Source organism: Apostichopus japonicus, chromosome 15 (assembly GCF_037975245.1).
Source record: "Apostichopus japonicus isolate 1M-3 chromosome 15, ASM3797524v1, whole genome shotgun sequence".
NCBI lineage: Eukaryota > Metazoa > Echinodermata > Holothuroidea > Aspidochirotida > Stichopodidae > Apostichopus > Apostichopus japonicus.
Window position 1 is genome coordinate 21,218,545 of NC_092575.1, and position 20,003 is coordinate 21,238,547.

Sequence of the window (20,003 nt, forward strand, 5' to 3'; positions counted from 1 at the left end):
CATGTGAAGTGTTGATGTTTGCTTTATAATCCTTCCATATGAGATGTGTACCTGTAATCTTATTTTTCATACAGCAACATTTGACATACTGCCTACAATTCCTTACATATGAGATGTGCATCTAATCTTACTTTGCATAAAGGAGTCCAGGCTGCAGTTTTCATGTCAATTGGTGAAATATAACTATCAGCTATTTGCAATACTTGATATAAGGAAACATCAGTTTTGTCTCACTGCAGTAAAAACTAAAACAAAATAATGAAATTCAACTACCTGTTTCGAAATGTATATTCTGTTGAATTTTTATATTGAGTTTCATCGAAAACGCTGAGCGTTTATGTTTTATTTATCCCGTGTGTGTAGAAACAAATCACTGTTGTCTCACGATTGTGGATATTCTTTGCATATACACAGGATTAGTTTAATTCACTTTATATAGAGTAGTGTATTAAAAACATTTACAATTTCCTTCCTTTTAACCTCACAGCCATCATCAAATCTTTTGATCTGCTAAAGCAGAACATATCAGAACATCTTGATGTAGACCAATCTACCCTGCTGGCAAATATTTTCCAAATTCCTGAGGAGGGAATTACTGATATCAAGAAGCACAAAACACCAGGAACTCTGTTGTTAGAGAAGCTGACCAAAAATTCACTGATATCTCCCACGAACATCACAAAATTGGAAAATGCCTTAACAGAACAAGGAAATGAAATATGTGCGAAACTTGTCAGAGATTTTAGATGGAGAAATCATGTAGTTGAAGCTACAATGTGCCCAGAATAATGTCTGAAATCATATTGTGGGTTATTGTAAGCAAATAATTATGAATACAAACGTCATATCACCAGTGGTGCTGTACCCAAGAATTTATTCACTTGAGAGCGGGTAAGGAAGTTGGTGAGACATTTTTGTACAAACAGTTATTTACAGTGAGAGCTTATGACAACAGGACTATAATTGTAATTACAACCTGTAGGAGTTACATGAAATATTCTCCTCCCTGTCTAACATGGTTATGTATGTATATACTCTATGTGACTATGTCCATATTGGTATACTTGCCTTTTAGGTAAACAATTACAAGTAACATATGCAGTCATGTCAACATATGTGCGTGTATGTCGCCCTACTTTGTCAACATAACATCTCAACAGCAGTATTAACGTTGACAGACCTGATACTATGGATGTATAGCTTCCCTGTTGTGAGTACAAGGTTGTGATTGTGTTGATGGCATTCAAAGGTCATGTAAGTTCAGCAGATGGCAAAATGTGAAATCGCTTAAGTTCTATATCAGAACAATAATAACTTTGACAGAGTTTTAATATGAAAGGTGCAGTGTTCTTAGAATCTCCAACAGTTTTGTTTTATGAAGGTCAATGTCAGTTGAGGTCAACAGATGTTGAAACCTGGCAAAAGTGTTCAATCTTCTAGGCACCTTTTGCAAATCTCTTTGCCATTTGATAATGTTGGATAACATTTTGGACTGATGTGTCAGTTTGTAGATCAACCTGCTACTTAAAGATGATGTTTAGTAATTCCCATTAAGATTAACTACTTATTAAAGGTATATTCTGTTGGCTCAAAACAATTCTTGGAAATTGACTGTTTCCTTTGATCAAACCATATCCTCATAACATTTTTTTTGTGTGGAAAGATATGAATTTGTCAAATTTTATCATAGGAACTTGTGAATGCATTTGGAATTAACAGAATGAATGTCATCATGGCAATTGAACTGAAAATGTCTTTTAGTTTTTTCTTCATAGTATTTATATCATGTATGCATAGAAGTGTAATAATGTTAAGGAAAAGCTGAGAGCTGATAAACTATCTGGCTTTTCAGAGAAATGTACATATTCACTTTATTTAATTGACAATACAGATACAAACTTAGTAATCATTGATTTTTCCTATAGAGTTGTTATTACCTGTATGTTGAGGGTCATGGGAGGGGCACTACATCAATGCCAAATGTATCTCTGGAGAATGTGTAGGCAACAGATTCAGAATACATTTCAACAAACCTCTCAATTCTGATTAAAGTACAGAGATCATATGGTTCTCATGAAAACCTTGATTATAGCTTTTACTGTGGCAAACCCTTTCGTTCATAACCCTTTTCGTTTGCGTACGTTTATACCTTTGTGGAAACAGAATGGTTTGTTGTATTCACATAGACAGGCTGGCAAACATTAACTCCTAAACATGTATCAAGTAACTCGTCTATTCATTTAGTACATGCATAGTAAAACCCAACCAACACCGACCCAAAAGCCAAAGCCAAATGAAACCTGAGGCTCCATTACCCATGGAAAATCACTACTATCAGGGCATATTTTAGCATTCAAACTAGTGGGTCATTTGTAGCTTCCCCCTGCAATTTACACTTCCTAAATTAAAGTAGGCCAACGATAATGTGAACACATGCACAGTATGCGCTATTTCAGTCAGTTTTAGCGAAATGTTCATATCATGCCTTCTGAATTCATAAGTAGTATGCAACCTTAAGATTCTAGGCACGAATTTTAGGAAAGGCGTTCAAAAAGAACACGAGGTTTGTTTTAACCACTCATCACGTACATGCACGATCGAGGATGCGATGGCCGTGTGTTTGTTTTTGTTTTCACGTGATGGTTTTGTTAGAATACCAACAAACGCAGGCGCGTATCCAGGATTTTCAAACCCAGGGCCGTGAACTACTATCTAAGCGGAGCGCCACCATCGGTTGGCGCGCAGCGTACAAGAAAATTTCTTATTTTGATACCCCCCAGATCACCGGAAACGGCACTTCTCGGGCTTGAAATGACCAACCAGATGTACACTTTTTGCCTGAGAACCAAGTATTTCCTAATAGTTTTTTTTTTCCATCCATAACCTTTTTGAAGATTGTCAACCCGGCACACATCATGTTCGACCTGATCGCATCTCCTGTGGGTCTTTGCTTTTGTAGGTGATTCTACGTCGCGGCCCACAATACCGTCAGCCCCACTTTTCAAGGTTTTAAGTTGTTTGTTCAGAATTTGAAAATTCACATTTCTCGTGAATAAACTCACTTCAAAACATCCCCATAATGTTGTACAAAATTTCATCTATGGACAACCAATATAGAAAAACTTCCTTCAACCCCTAACAGACCGGTCAAAATTGCACGAGTAGAGGAAGTGTGATGCAGAATGTTGGTCAGAAATTTTCGAAACTTCAGACCAGGGCCGTAGCGAGCGGGGGGGTGTTGGGGGGTGTCACACCCCCCCCAATAATTTGGTCGCTGTCGGCAAATTTTGGGTCTGTCGGCAAAAAGAGAAAAGGTGAAGAGAGCGGAAGGGGAAGAAAGAAGGAAAGCTGAATAGAGAAAAGGAGAACGGGAGCTTCTTCCGTGCCAAATTTGACTTAAAATATGCACCAGATTGCATCTAAGGACGTTTCAAAACTAAAAAATTTCAAAAGGGGAGGGGTAGACCCCCTACCCTTAGACCCCTCCCCCATTTCAGTCACCACTTCCAGATCCGTCGGCAAATCAAATTTGACTTACAATATGCACCAGATTGCATCTAAGGACGTTTCAAACTAAAAATTTTACAAAGGGGAGGGGTAGACCCCCTCCCCTTAGACCCCTCTCCCATTTCAGTCACCACTTCCAGATCCGTCGGCAAATCAAATTTGACTTAAAATATACACCAGATTGCATGTAAGGACGTTTCAAAACTAAAATTTTTCAAAAGGGGAGGGGGAAACCCCCTCCCCTTAGACCCCTCCCCCATTTCAGTCACCACTTCCAGATCCGTCGGCAAATCAAATTTGACTTAAAATATACACCAGATTGCATCTAAGGACGTTTCAAAACTAAAAATTGTCAAAAGGGGAGGGGTCACCCCCTCCCCTTAGACCCCTCCCCCATTTCAGTCACCACTTCCAGATCCGTCGGCAAATCAAGTTTGACTTAAAATATGCACCAGATTGCATCTAAGGACGTTTCAAAACTAAAAAATTGCCAAAGGGGAGGGGGAAACCCCCTCCCCTTAGACCCCTCCCCCATTTCAGTCACCACTTCCAGATCCGTCGGCAAATCAAATTCTCCACACCCCCCCAACAAAAACCCCTTCGCTACGCCCCTGCTTCAGACACAGTTAATTTATTGGTGTACAAATATTAAAACCTCTTATAACGGCTATTATAAAACTTGGTTGAAGGAAATGAAAAAAATAGCAGATATTTCCGAAACCGAACACTACACACATAGGCGTAGGAGGCGCGGCGGCAGTGGCGGAGCTAGGGGTATTGGTCAGGAGGGGCGAGAATGATCTGTAGGGGGGGCTTTCGACACTATCTAAGCGGAGCGCCACCACTGGTTGGCGCGTAGCGTACAGAACATTTTTGAGTAAAGATACTCCCTAGATCGCCGGAAATGACCCTTTCCAGGCCTAGCTAATTTGCAGATAAACGAAGAATAAGGTGTCATCGCCAAATTACACCAACAAAGTGTGACAAATGTCAATAAGTAGATGAGAGCGCAATAAAAAAGTCAATAATCTTGAATAAGTAAAAAGTGGTAAAGAGCTGAGAAAGGCGCCAGCAGTCCATTTGAGTCCGTCAGGGGGGCATCCGCCCCCATGACCGTATGGACGCTCCGCCACTGCGCGGCGGGTGCAGCCCCTAATTCGCCATTACTAATGTAAAAGAGAGTTTTGACATAATTGGACCTCCATGCTTTTTATACATCTACATGAGACATGTCGTTGTTTACATGAGCATCCCGCGGTATACTGCGCAATTTTAACGGAACGTACGGTACATGATGGCATGCGATGTAATAACCGATGCTTGCTTATATGATATTGACATTAACACATTGAGCGGTTGGTTATTTTTTCAGGCAAGTCGGACAGTTTTGAGGCTTTTCATCCTGGAACGCCATTTTCATGCTCACTGATATGATGTGATATCTGCTGTTTGCGTTACAAATTCAAACAGGCGCGTAGCAAGGAATTTGTCAAGGGAGGGCGAAGCCTGTAGGCAAATTATCTAAGCGTAGCGCCACCATAGGTTGGCGCGAAGCGAACAAGAAAATTTTGGCCGAAAATGCCTCCCAGATCGCTGGAAATGGCACTACCCAGGACCATTTGTTAGCACGAAGCGTACAAGTAAATTTTGGCCAAAAATGTCTCCCAGATCGCTGGAAATGACACTTCCCATGCCTTGTAAGTTGCATCTAAGCACTTTCTATTTTGAAATTACTTAGCGATATCATTTAAAAAAATGCTGAATGGGGGGGGGGGGGGGGCGGGCGGTCGCCCCATCCCAAAAATCGTCATGTTCCCCGACGAGACCAGCCACAGTTGGTTTCATAGCACAATTCTACACACGCGTTATGATAGACCCAAGGGCGGCGGAACCGGGGGGGCACAGGGGGCACATGCCCCCCCACTTTTCCTCATGTTAAAAATGTGCCCTTTTTCTACATAAAAATTGAGGTGTCTCAAGTTAGCAAGAGGCCAGGGAACCAGAATGAACACTCGGGAAGGGCCGTTTCCGGCCATCTGAGGGGTTTGTAAAACCAAAAATTTTCTTGTACGCTCCGCGCCAACCGATGGTGGCGCTCCGCTCAGATAGTCGTGCATACAACTTTGCAAATCCTGGCTTCGCCCCTGACTTTTAATGAATTTCTGTGGGTCAAACTCAAAGCTATTTCGAATGGGAAAAATATGTTAAGATATTAACATAATCGTTGTTTCCCAATTTGCACATTGGATATTGCAGTGCTAGTATATATGCATATTTTCCTTGAGGGGGGGGGGGGGGAGGCGTTGATGGAGTGATGTGTATACGCAAATAAGATAATACAATAAGAGTTATAAAGGGTACTAAATATAAGGCTGCATCAGTCCAATCGAAATTCTGCAAAGTGCCCTTTGATGTCGGTGCCCCCCAGATTAAAAGTGCTTCCGCCGCCCTTGGATAGACCATATATAGTGTATATATAGATCATTAGTGAGAGAGGAAAATGGAAACGTCAAACAATGGAGTTGTCGGTGTAAGGGGTAGGGTGAGTCACACATTTACGAAATCATTGATCCATCACTGGCTACCCTTCAGCTCTGGAATGATGTCACTGTTCCTCTTTCTCTTCCCGATGTCTTCGCGTTTTTGTTTTACTCCCTCCTTTTCTCCCTTTTCTCTCTTTCTTCATTTTCTTTTCCCTTCCTTCCTCTCCTCCCCCTCTTTTTCCCCCTTTTTTCCTTTTTTTTTTCTCTCCTCTTTTTCTTACCCGGGGGGCGCGCGCCTGGATACGCACCTGGTTTATGACGAAATTTCTACACAAAATGTTAAAACCTTGACCATTTAATCGAGAATTTGACTGAGTTTTTCGAGGTTTTACGGTCGAAATGTCTATTATTATTTAATTACAATTAATAATACTTGTTATTATTATTGTAAGTGTGTCCGCCCGTTCCCCACACAGAGACAATCGGATGCGCGTTCGTGATATTCGGAAACGGGTAACTTCCAATTCTCGCAGGGATATCCATAATCCCAGCATTGTCCACAGTGCGTATGGCGTCCTATAGATACCGTGACTGAAACGACTTGAGCAAGTTGACGTAATGAGAATTTCGAAATACTGTACCGATAAAATATTTGTTTACAAACAGGCTTATTGTACTGTACCAGCTGAGCGTGAGACCTCCATCTACACGAGGATTTGTGAGAAAATCTGGAAACTGAGTGATGTTATAATTGGTAGTACCAATTATATGCGAGAAAAGTAATATTCTTACCCCAATAATGCGCATAAAGGTTTTGATATTATTGTCAATGCCAACTCAAGTCTTTAATTAAGTTTAAGCTATTGCCGAGAACGGGCGTAGCCTACCAACACAGGCCTAACATTTAGGCATCACACTAGTTATTAAGCCAAGCATACGTAATAATATAGTCAGTGAGTTTCAGTATCATAGAATAAGGCTTAGCTGAACGGAGTGTAGACCTACAGTAGGATAATATTAATGTTGTACGGTTGTATACCTCTGTTGGCGGACGTACAGGTACAGATGAACCCAACAATGTGGCAAATTAGTATCAAAATAATTATACTAGAAAAGTGATAGGCCTAACTGTAAACCCTTTTGATGGCCTAGCCCAACGCAATGTCAAAAGCATTCCTCTATAGGCTCTAGTCTGGCCTAACTTGACTGTGTAAACTAACCCTTACCAGTACACTGGCTGTCATAAGCTGTGGTTCATTAGCTTGTATGATAAGATTTGCTTTTTACATTCCTACGAATGTAAAAATTTGGTACAATTGTAGGATACCTTGCCTTTCAAAAGGTATTTTTATTCGAATGGAGTAGTCAAATTATTTAACCCTCCACTCTGATTCTGACTTCAGATCAAAAGTATTCTACCCCTGATTATTAATGGTTTCTGCACTGCGACTCTGACTCCCAGAAAATTTACCCTGTTAGGAAGTATTAAGTGCCCCACTGCGACTCCCACCCCAACCCCAAAAAGTAAGCTTTTCGAAATGTGGGGGCTATTCTATAATTACTCTGACAATCAAGTCACCCTGTTTCTATAAAACATATTTTCCACAGAAACATCAGCCATGGCATGAGTAGCAAATGAGATTTCCAAGATGTTTGGATTTAAAAAAAAAGAAGAAGACAGGAGGAGAGTCCAATCTATCTTCTACCTCAAATTCTCCAGCCTCATCAGTGGTATCATTAGAGAAGAAACCAAGTAAGGTATCATCTCTTAAATTACCCTTTGGACGAAAATCAAATAAAAATAAGTCAGAAACTGGCAGCATCTCAAGCTCGGACACTCAAGTATCGCATGGAGTTACCAAACAAGATCTTCAGAACGGCACTACTAATAAACCATCCAATCTGCCTCCTGGTTATATCGTCCTAGGAAAGCTTGCTTCTGACTTAGAGGCATTGCAGGTGCGTAAAGATTCTAAGGAGAAAGCAGAAGAGCCTGTCGGGGTAGCAGATAAAGATGTAGTGAAGAGCTACAAATTAAAAGCTACTGAGGATTGGGGTGAGGAGGAAGTATTAGCTTGGTTAAAAGACAATGACTTGGCATACTTTGTGGAACTCTTTGATGGTAAGTCAACAACTATGTTTTGCTTCCTGTTTTGTACCAAAACAAAATTCATTTTCGATAGGGATGGTGGGGGGGGGGGGGAGGGAGGGGTTATAGGCCTCTGTTTATTATTGAACACTGGTGAAATAGTTTCATGTGTTCAATTAGCCCACATCTGTTTCATTTGTACAGTGCACTCCTTTTGCTATGGGCATGATAATGATGAATATAATGATAATATACTGTAATTACTCTCCAATTAGATCCATACAGTATTAAGCTTACAATTTTTTGTTACTCATGATACTATAACCAGTGTAATTTTCAAATAATTAATCATGACCTTATTTTTTAACTGATCTTTTGTGCACATAGTGACTTATATAGTATCTGTAAAATGTTCACAAAATTGGACTCAATTCAGATGAGGGGAAGATTCTTTGTTGTGTATCATCATAAATTTTCAGTGGCTGATTTGTATTGAACGTAGAATGTTTTTTAATCGATGGTTAAGTTGAGAATATTCCATAATGTAGAGAACTTTAAACTGTATCATATTGCTTACTATTTGTGTCTTCTTAATGTACTGTAGCTCTGTTTCTCGTGAAAACGAAAAGTGCGAAACTGTGTAAAGTATAGCTAATTTAGTGACTGAGAGAGTGCATAGTACAGCACGACTTACAACCACAGATTAACATACTTGTATATCTGTTTGAAAGTATATTATTGTCTTACATTGTGGACATAAATGTACAGAAACTGTCTGTATCAGTGATATATTTTTTGTGTGTAATTTCTGAGGGATCCGTGGCATGGGTATTTGTATTATCAGCCAGATTGCAAATTTTACAGTTACTTCATGTGTTGAAAACATGACACTCAACTATTCTTCTGAATTTTGTCTCTGTTTCACCAGGTTGTGATATTGATGGAGATTATTTACTGCAAGTAACTGAGGAAGACTTGGGTAATTTATGCAATCATATGTACTTGTTATTCGAAGACAAATTTGCACTGTACAGGGAATAATTTTAACCAGTACGGCATTACAAAGTGCTATATATATCATACAGTCCAGCTGCTATGTACAAAAGTGCAATAGGATGCGTAGTAGTCTTCTACTCAAGAAATGAAGTATTTTTTGAAGTAAATTTTTGATGTAAAAATTTTAATCACGTAAGTTATTCCCTGCTGTGCAGTAAGCTGGACAATAAAGTATTTGAATGACAACATTTTCAGTAGTCTGAGCATTAATAAAGAGGCCAACGAGGGCACTCGAGTATTTTTCCATTGGTATCAAATATTTTGACATAGTGTCCCTGTTGCACATTGAAGAAACCTATGTAGTGTAGTTTGAGCTTTGTATTTCAAATTTGAAGGTTGACAACTGAAACATGAAGTGATATATATTATATTTATTACTTCTGCAAGGTCTTTAACCCTTTGCACATTTGACCTTCAAGTTTCCCCTCACTAATTCCCATGGTTTTGATGTTTCCATCAATTTTGTAAACATACTGAATTTCAGTTTATTTAAATCTCATGAACTTAAAACTTACCATCGCTTTAAAGACGTTAAAAACCAAATAATGCAACAAGAAAATGTTAAGTAAATCTTGTATGCTTGCAAGATGGTTGTCACTGTTAGTGTTACTCTTTAAAATTGGAATTTTTAACTTCAATGGACAATTTACAGTCGTTTCAAGAATCACTTTACAAACCTAAAACAGGCGTTCTATTCATCTAATTCTCTCATGTTTCGTTATCGTGTTTGGACACACTTGTGGGAAATTCTTTGACGCAGTAAATCATAAGGAAATAGACAAAATCAGTCTTCAAACCGTTGCACAACTATTTTTGGCAAGATTTTCTGTGCATTCTTTCCTTTTTGCAGTTGACCTAGAAGTCGATGATACCGAACTCAGGAAGAGATTACTTTTGGCTGTCAATGATCTCATCAATATGCAAGAGGTAAATAAGGCTTTCTCTTTGTACAATGACCTGTGCGCTGACAATTTATGATTAATATATTTTGTAAACCTAGCATGCATTAGAAAACTTTGTCTTAAGTAAGGATGTATAGTAGGCTAGGAGCCTAAGTTTGGCAAACAATAATCCAGTGGCCGATGTTTTGGCTTGGGGATGGGCTATATATATGTATATATTTTATGTAAGGTTTTTGCATTTTGTTTGGCAAATATCAAAAATTTCTGTTTTCTTCTGACTCGTTTAGCAACCCCGCCAATTTTTTGTTTTGTGACCCCCACTTTGGCTACAAGGATTATAAGTTTCATAACTCTTTTTTTTTTTCAATTCTATGTTCAAATGAAAGTATTTGTCTCGATTGTCGTATGTTCACCCCTATAATGCCCTTGGTCATTCCTACCTCAGGAGGACGATGTCGATCTTTCCCTGCCGGGCTTAGAAGACGGGGAATCGGGATCCGAGTGGGAGAGTGTCGACGACTTCGATGGCTATGACAAGAAGGCGAAGAACGGCCACAAAACTGACCAACCTAGATTGGGGAAAGCACGCGGTGAGTTTCATTCAGAGAATCAGTCAGAATTTGATCAAGTGCCTTTCGTCTCAGTCCCTGGGATTTTATCTGTTTACATTTATGGTGAAAGATATGTTGGTTTCAATTGACATATTTTTGTTTCATTTATTCAGACATCGTAAGACCACCGACTGGTTTCTCCGAGGGCCACCAGTCCAGACTAGGGAAACCTGTGGATGATTGGTCCAAAGAAGATGTAATTCTCTGGCTAGAATCGATCAAACTCGGAAAATACTCGGACCATTTCCTCGGTAAGTTTCCACTCCATCTAGAGGAAGCAGTGAGAGGGTTTCCGTATTAGTTTGATTGTGTTTGCTGTTTCGTCTTAAAAATAAACTATGACACAAAAGAGATAAGAAAATTAGAGTACCAGTGGTTCTAAAATTTACAGGCATTAACATTGTTGTAATGTAAGTATAAAAGAGTGACAATGAAAGACAAAATAGAGAAATGAGAAACAAATATGATGAGAGCAAGAATTGATTTTGTCGAGAGTGGGAATCAAGGCAGTACCCTCTTGATTTCAAGACTTCCTGTACCCTACCAACAGAGCTTCCCAGCCTCTTGACGGTGAAGATGCCTATATAGCCATTTTTTTACTCTATTCAAGTATATGTATTTAATTCATGTACATAGCTGTAGTTAAAACAAAAGAAGGAAAAAAAAGCAACTTGGTTCATTACTTCATATGCACAAATTCACATAGTGTGTTTAAAGAACATGATAGTGGCGAGCCTACTGTTAGAAATGTTGTAATCAAGAAGCAGATCGAAGCATCCAAATCTTACAATAAAGTTGGTTACAAATCAAAAGATCACAAATTCTTATGATTTTTATCTTAGCGAAGTAGTGTTATCTAAACATCTTAGAATTATTTTGGTCACACTACCGAGGAGATCCCATGAATCTATCGCCCTCACATCTACTCTAACTTTGAGCTAAAACTGTAAATCGAGGAGCCACCTGATGTTAGTTGTTAACTGATAATCAAATTCGACTTATCTGAAAATGCACATGTGGCTGCTTTGTGTCATCAAATAACTGCCTTTCTGCCCAATATTCACATTAAGAGGGACATCAATTTGTTTTTGAACCAAACTGACTTTCCAACAATAGTTTTATCTGATGGTTTTGGTTTGTCCTAGCACAAGATAGCTGTAAAATAAGCCAAGTTACAAATTGATATTCATCAAAGTTTAAGTAAGTCAAGTTAAAACTTTATATTCATCAAAGTTTAGGAATGTAGGGACAGAGCTTGAGCAAGTCCTTCATTGTTTGCGTTCTTTTTACAAAACTGCATTGCTGACCTTTTAAGAACTTTTACATTTCCCTTTTCGTTTCTTCAGATCATCAAATCACCGGCTCAAAGCTCAAGAATGTTGACATGTCTTTATTGGGTGAGGAGAAAACAAATTGTTTATCAAGTAGAAAAAAACTATATGAAAGATAGAGGAATTGACCTCTGACTGACCTTGGTTAGCCTCTTCAGAGGCGTACCGAAAAAACAAAACAATGATGGACTAAGGACATAATTCTAAAAAAAATTAGTATTAACGTCATGAAAAATTAGGGGGGCCATGTTGTGTTTGGGGGAAGACAAAATATGATACTATGCAACTTTCGATATCTACGTAGAATGTTTTCGCACATCTGTTGAAAATACTGACTTCTTGAATTAAAAGAGACAAAATTGGACCATTGAACAATGAGTAGAGAAAAATTAGACAGAACAAAGAATGGTACGAAGAAAGAGAGACTCCTTGTCATCTTAACCATCCAGTTTTTTTGAGATAACAAGACTAAAATCCTGACTAAGGTTACCCTTCTAGCATCAGAGGCTTATCACTCAGAGTGGCTGAACTAACTAGGTTACCCTCACAGATATCTCATCCTTGAAAAGGCACTCATGTATGGATTACCTGCGAATCGTTCGACAGGGTCTATTAATTCATTCAAATACTATTCCTATTTCCCCATGGATCTCTTTCATGGTATAAATATATATCCCTACACTTGAAATATTTTTTTGCTTATCAATCCCAACTCTCAGATCAGATGAAGATGTATAGCTCAGAGGACAGGGAGAGGTTTTTATCCAGCCTCTATGATGCCACTAATCCGAATAACAATCCCTTGTTACTAAGTGAGTACAATCCACTGTTGTTCAATGAGTACAATCCTATGTTACTAAGTGAGTACAATCCTCTGTTACCAAGTGAGTACAATCCTCTGTTACCAAGTGAGTACAATCCTCTGTTACTGAGTGAGTACAATCCTCTGTCACTAAATGAGTACAATCCTCTGTTATAAAGTGAGTACAATCCTATGTTATAAACTAAGTACACTCCTCTGTTACTAAGTGAGTACAATCCTCTGTTACTAAGTGAGTACAATCCTCTGTTACTAAGTGAGTACAATCCTCTGTTACTAAGTGAGTACAGTCCTCTGATACTAAGTGAATACAATCCTCTGTCACTAAGTGAGTACAATCCTATGTTATAAACTGAGTACAATCCTCCGTTACTAAGTGAATACAATCCTCTGTTACTAAGTGAGTACAATCCTCTGTTACTATGTGAGTAAAATCCTCTGTTACTAAGTGAGTACAATCCTCTGTTGCTAAGTGAGTACAATCCTCTGTTACTAAATGAGTACAATCCTCTGTTACTAAGTGAGTACAATCCTCTGTTACCAAGTGAGTGCAATCCTCTGTTACTAAGTGAGTACAATCCTCTGTCACTAAATGAGTATAATCCTCTGTTACTAAGTGAGTACAATCCTCTGTTACTAAGAGAGTACAATCCTCTGTTACTAAGTGAGTACAATCCTCTGTTACTAAGTGAGTACAGTCCTCTGATACTAAGTGAATACAATCCTCTGTCACTAAGTGAGTACAATCCTATGTTATAAACTGAGTACAATCCTCCGTTACTAAGTGAATACAATCCTCTGTTACTAAGTGAGTACAATCCTCTGTTACTATGTGAGTAAAATCCTCTGTTACTAAGTGAGTACAATCCTCTGTTGCTAAGTGAGTACAATCCTCTGTTACTAAATGAGTACAATCCTCTGTTACTAAGTGAGTACAATCCTCTGTTACCAAGTGAGTGCAATCCTCTGTTACTAAGTGAGTACAATCCTCTGTCACTAAATGAGTATAATCCTCTGTTACTAAGTGAGTACAGTTCTCTGTTACTAAGTGAGTACAATTCTATGTTACTAAGTGAGTACAATCCTCTGTTACTAAGTGAGTATAATCCTCTGTTACTAAGTGAGTACAATCCTCTGTTTCTAAATGAGAACAATCCTCTGTTACGAAGTGAGTACCATCCTCTGTTACTGAGTGGGTACAATCCTCTGTTACTGAGTGAGTACAATCCTCTGTCATTAAGTGAGTACAATCCTCTGTTCATTGGTGAGTACAATCCTCTGTTACTAAGTGAGTATAATCCTCTGTTACTATGTGATTGCAATCCTCTGTCATTAAGTGAGTACAATCCTCTGTTACTAAGTGAGTACAATCCTCTGTTACCAAGTGAGTGCAATCCTCTGTTACTAAATGAGTACAATCCTCTGTTACTGAGTGAGTACAATCCTCTGTCATTAAGTGAGTACAATCCTCTGTCATTAAGTGAGTACAATCCTCTGTTCATTAGTGAGTACAATCCTCTGTTCATTAGTGAGTACAATCCTCTGTTACTAAGTGAGTACAATCCTCTGTTACTCAGTGAGTGCAAACCTCTGTTACTAAGTGAGTACAAGATACACACATTCACTGGCTTCCATTCTTTTAAAGATCATCAGTATAACCTCTAATGTTTATGCTTTGCTATTTGTTGCTCAAAATTTTCAAAGACTGCACTCTCCTAGACATTCCCATGCTCAAAATTTATTCCCAGACATTGATGAGCATTAGATTAAAATAAATAAAATTAAAATCAAAATAAGAAAATGTAGAATTATAAAATAATCTCAAAGGAGCTGTAGTAATATGCTTTTTTAAGGTGGAAATCAAATGCTTTGTGGTTATTTTGAGCATCACTGACCACTGTTTTATGCTCTAGGATATTTTCGAGCAGTCAACGGTAAAATTAAGCTATTCAGGACCAGTTGCCAATTTTTTTGTAAACATTAGCATCAGGTTTGTGATTTTTTTCTCAATGGAATTTGGGGACCACTTGGCATATATATGTCTGATCTACCCTTTACACACCTTGTGATGTACAGGACTATGATGCAGTACAACAGAGCAGTGAATGTGGTCAAGTGGTTAAGGCAGTGGACTGGTGATCTAAGGATTACAGGTTCGAGTCCTAGCCAGATCATTGCGTTGTGTCCTTGGGCAAGGCACTTTATCTTCATTGTCTCTCTTCACCCAGGTGTATAAATGGGGACTTGTGAGGTAACTTGTAAATATAGTTGCGTGCGCCGGTTTGTGGATGCACCCTATGGGAAGTCCCCGGGGGACACATAGTTGTGGTGCACTGTGGTGCCACAGGAGAGATTGATTGAATTGCGTACACTTTGGTTTGTAGGTGTGACAAGTTACCAATGACCAAGGCTAATAGCGCCTTTGAACAATTTCTGTTAACTTTGGCGCTATATAAATGTCTTCTGATTGATTGATTGAATAAGTTGATGTTCAAACAACTGTCAAATTTTGAGTACCAGGTTTGAATGCTCTGAACTTTGTCTCCTTTAATATGCTACGTATGATTCCTGTGTAAACAGCTGCCATATGCTACATATCTTTCCTGTGTAAACAGCTGCACTTGTGTAGCAAGTCCTCCACTTTGCATTGGATTTTGCAATGCGATAGTTGATAAATTATTCCCCACAGAGGTGGTTGTTTATAAAGTCAATGATGTTGTTCATCTACCAGCTGGGCAGAGAAGCAAACATTTGGCTATATTAAAGTCAAGTTATAAGTGAAGTAGGGTCATGGGAGATGTGAAGTGTTAAACCACAAAGCCAAATCGCTTTTGTAACTAGTTGAACAAATCACTCTTCCGTGGTGTGGTGAGGTGAGGTGTTCAACATGAAAGCTGTGAGGTTTGATTGCTTCATTGTGTACACGCTGATAGTGTAAAGCAGAAATGAAGGCTTGACACAAAAATTTGGCTGGGTCGACTCCTGGGCTACATGTATCACACCAGTAGTATTATATATTATAAACACTGTGGGACTTCCTTCATTCTTTCTCAATTGGCTTTGGTTTTGGTTTTGATGATAATCGTAACCAATGTAGGCATGATTGGCATGTGCGTCAGGCAAGAGCTTTTTCCGCGAATTCGCGGAATATCTGTGATTTCTTTTCTACCTCGGGGACAAAAACTATTGTCCTAACACACTGTAGCTTACGCAAACTGGAGCCTATACCGCAATTTTTTTCAAAATTCTGTGATTTTTTTTACCCCAGGCTCATCCCTGGTGTGTGTGTGTGACACCCAGCTCGTAAACATGATATCTCAAGATAGGAACTATTGATACTGTTCATTCTCCATACATTGATGCGTCATATTGAGAGAAAGAACACTATTGTTTGTTTCTGTGGAGGTCAAGGTCATCTGAGGTCACCACACATCAATAACTGGAAACATTGTAGACATGATATCTCAAGATAGGAATCCTGGATACTTTTCATACTTGGCATGTAGATATGTCACATCGAGAGAAGAACCCTACACTTGTTGTGGAGGTCAAAGGTCACCAGAGGTAAACACGATATCTCAAGTTAGGAAGCATAGACACTCATACTTGGCCTGTTGATGCATTACAGTAAGTAGAAGAACTATTGTTGTTGGTGGCGGTCAAAGGTCACCAGAGGTCAAATGCTTAAAACCTTGTAAAACACAATATCTCATGATAGGAGTATGAATACTTTTAAAACTTGGCAAGTATATGCATCACATTTAGTAGAATACCCCTAATGTATTTGGTGGAGGTCAATGGTCATCTGAGGTCACCAGATGTCAAACACTGAAAACATTGTAAACATGATATCTCAAGATAGCAATCATGGATACTTTTCATACTAAAATCCTGTGACTTCTAAAAATCAGTCCAACAATTTGTGAGTTCCATTATCTAACTGTTAGTTTTGTCCCTCTCGAAGTTCCATGGTATCACCATCAGTCTTGTAACTGGTGAGTTCAATCATCTAACTTTGTTACTCTTGAGTATCATGGTCTTACCAGTCCCATCTTATTATTCTCAAGTTGCTAACAACAGACTTATTAAACAGGTACATGATATCACCTGTTGGTCTTCAGCTACAGAATGTTGAGCTATCAGATTGGTAAATCTTGAGTTTTGTAGTCTCAAAGTAAATCTTGAGTTCCACACCCTCAACATCAATCTCATAGCTCGCGAACTCCTTGCCATAATCGTCAGTCCTGTAACTCTTAAGAGCTCCATGGTTTAACTGTCAGTCTTGTAACTTGTGAGTTCCATGGTCTTACCGTCAGTCCTGCAACTCTTAAGAGCTCCATGGTAACACCGTAACTCTTGTAACTTGTGAGTTCCATGGTCTTATCATCAGTCCTGTAACTCTTAAGACCTCCATGGTTACACAGTAACTCTTGTAACTTGTGAGTTCCATGGTCTAATCGTCAGTCCTGTAACTCTTAAGAGCTCCATGGTAACACCATAACTCTTGTAACTTGTGAGTTCCACGGTCTAATCGTCAGTCCTGCAACTCTTAAGAGCTCCATCGTTACACAGTAACTCTTGTAACTTGTGAGTTCCATGGTCTTATCATCAGTCCTGTAACTCTTAAGAGCTCCATGGTTATACAGTAACTCTTGTAACTTGTGAGTTCCATGGTCTTACCGTCAGTCCTGCAACTCTTAAGAGCTCCATGGTAACACCGTAACTCTTGTAACTTGTGAGTTCCATGGTCTTACCGTCAGTCCTGCAACTCTTAAGAGCTCCATGGTAACACCGTAACTCTTGTAACTTGTGAGTTCCATGGTCTTATCATCAGTCCTGTAACTCTTGTGAGCTCCATGGTTTGTGAGTTCCATGGTCTTACCGTCAGTCCTGCAACTCTTAAGAGCTCCATGGTAACACCGTAACTCTTGTAACTTGTGAGTTCCATGGTCTTATCATCAGTCCTGCAACTCTTAAGAGCTCCATGGTAACACCGTAACTCTTGTAACTTGTGAGTTCCATGGTCTAATTATCAGTCCTGTAACTCTTAAGAGCTCCATGGTTACACCATCATTCTTGTAAACTCCTTCAGTCTATCTCAGTCAATTCCCTAACCCTGTTGCTTTATGGTCTCATCATAGGTTATGTCAATCTTGAGTTCCAATGTCTCACCTTTGATTTTCACCTGAGGTTACAGGGGAATGATTGATCCAGTATCACAGTATCGCAAAATGCAGCACATTGCTATACAAGTTGCAAAGCTGTGCAGCAGGTCTTGTATTGCAGGAACCATCGTATTTTATAGTCAAGAAATAGTTCATATATTCTGGAACTGACACAAAACATTTGAACACTTAAGTTTATTCCCTGTGTCTTGTGGTACTAAGAAGCACTTAGGCGTGTCGGTGATATCTGGCGTTGCAGTAGTCTGTTTGACCTCATGAACTTTATTTGGACTATGAAAAATGTCAATAAACAACTGCTTCAGATTGGCACATTCGTAGAATGACTTGGCACAGTTTGAAAAGGTTAATGTCAAGCATGGACTTCTTACAGTAGCTTACAGTTCAAGATGTGTGTGTGTATTGTTACTGTAGAACAGTAGAAGGAAGTAGTTCACACCCACAGTGTCCCACGACGACACTAACTTTGAAGGGATTCATAACAATGACTGAATCATCAAAACATGTAGCGCACATAACATCCTGGTATAAATTGAAAGAGTACACAAATACAAAATAAAATAATAATATGATGTCATTGTTGAGAATTTTTTAGGTTTTGTACAGACCTATCCTTGTATTATTTCGTTGTTGATGAAACCTTATTGGTGTGATAAAAACAAAATGAAATTAGTCCTCTTACAGAGCAATAATGGTTTTCACAAGAACATTTTCCATCGTTGCGGTCATAGAACTGCATCTCTGTTATAGTTCAAGGTGGAGATCACAGCCCATTGTAAGGTTTGCCAAACATTTTCTGAGGGGCCGCACCCAACAATTGAAAGAAAAAAAAATTGCTGATGTTTATGTAAAATTCTTGAATGTAAATAATTTCTGTCAGACGCTGTAAAATGTAACACCATTTTGAAACTAGGGACGCTTAATCAAGTTAAACATAAACAGGCCACTAGGCCACTAGAGAGTGCCAACAATTGAAAATGTGAAAATTGGGATCACCATGCACAAAAGTTTGAATACCAGGGTGTGACATGATAAAGGAAATATAAATGAAAGTATTAAGCAAAAAAAAAAGTCAATACACGTTTGATTTTTGATCTTTTTAAAAAATTTTGTAGGTTCTATCGACGAAGCCAGTGAATATGAAAAGCAAAAGTATTTGGCCGCTGTGACGGTGATGCAGTCTCCCAGTCCCAGGGTCCAGCTAATTCCAGCGGACCCCGAAGAGACAGAGAGGGCGGTGCACCAGGACAGTATGTGTAGCACCGGCAGTGAATCGGACAGCAGAGGGAGTTGGAGAAGTGACGGTAACGGCAAGAAAAAGAAGAGAGGGTAAGAGAATTTTCAGAGAACTCATTTTGTTACTTGATTCTGATAAATTGTTAAGCAACATTTTTATGGGAATTTTAAGTTTGACAATATTGACTTTAGATGTTGGGGATGTTGGCTCCCTACTAAGGATCCCCTGACCTAGTCCAGTCACATTTATAGTAGTGTCTTAAGTTTGCGTTTAGAATGAGGATATCCAAGCGAGTTTGACCTCCAATATCAAGTTCTGTTTCAAGTATACATATTACTATGTCTTTGTTATGCTTATATGTCATTGATTATCCTGTGTACATGTATCTGATATTGTCTTCGACCTAAAGCTATCAAGTAGACTTTTAGTTGCATTTGTTTCTGTTTATCTAGCTCGTTTGAACTTTGACCTTGAATATCAAATTTGTCTCAACTATATCTATATCGGATTGTATAAAATGAATTCCACATGCTTATGAGGAATACTTTTTGCATCTCTGCTTTTGTAATTGCTCTGTTACAGTCTTCAATTATGTTTGCATTCCACAAACAGTTACTGGCCTAGAATTTCAGTTTTAGTCACTTGCTAGAATAAAGCCGTTACTTAAAAAAAATTCTACTGGCTGAAATAAAGTTTTCACTGGCATTTTCTTGACACTCATTATTTACTGTACAGGCCGTTGAGAGCAGGCCAATAATATTTGCTGATAATATGCAGTAATACA

The 20,003-nt window shown here is 38.8% G+C and overlaps 2 protein-coding genes across 3 annotated transcripts in view; both read left to right on the top strand.

Annotated features, from left to right (window-relative positions):
• LOC139981595 (uncharacterized) overlaps positions 1 to 1,911 on the top strand; it is a 66,613-nt gene extending 64,702 nt beyond the window's left edge. Inside the window, exon 22 of the mRNA XM_071994099.1 lies at positions 488 to 1,911. Within this exon, the coding sequence (XP_071850200.1) occupies positions 488 to 789 (302 nt within the window). The 3' untranslated portion in view covers positions 790 to 1,911. The remainder of the gene's footprint in view (positions 1 to 487) is intronic.
• A 4,671-nt stretch (positions 1,912 to 6,582) lies between these two features.
• LOC139981598 (uncharacterized) overlaps positions 6,583 to 20,003 on the top strand; it is a 125,114-nt gene continuing 111,693 nt past the window's right edge. The window contains exons 1-9 of one of the 2 annotated variants that reach the window (XM_071994103.1): positions 6,583 to 6,769; positions 7,599 to 8,112; positions 9,008 to 9,058; positions 9,986 to 10,062; positions 10,483 to 10,627; positions 10,762 to 10,899; positions 11,995 to 12,045; positions 12,699 to 12,791; positions 19,098 to 19,311. In XM_071994103.1, the coding sequence (XP_071850204.1) occupies positions 7,626 to 8,112; positions 9,008 to 9,058; positions 9,986 to 10,062; positions 10,483 to 10,627; positions 10,762 to 10,899; positions 11,995 to 12,045; positions 12,699 to 12,791; positions 19,098 to 19,311 (1,256 nt within the window). In that variant the 5' untranslated portion in view covers positions 6,583 to 6,769; positions 7,599 to 7,625. The remainder of the gene's footprint in view (positions 6,770 to 7,598; positions 8,113 to 9,007; positions 9,059 to 9,985; positions 10,063 to 10,482; positions 10,628 to 10,761; positions 10,900 to 11,994; positions 12,046 to 12,698; positions 12,792 to 19,097; positions 19,312 to 20,003) is intronic. The other variant, XM_071994105.1, reaches the window with a different exon arrangement.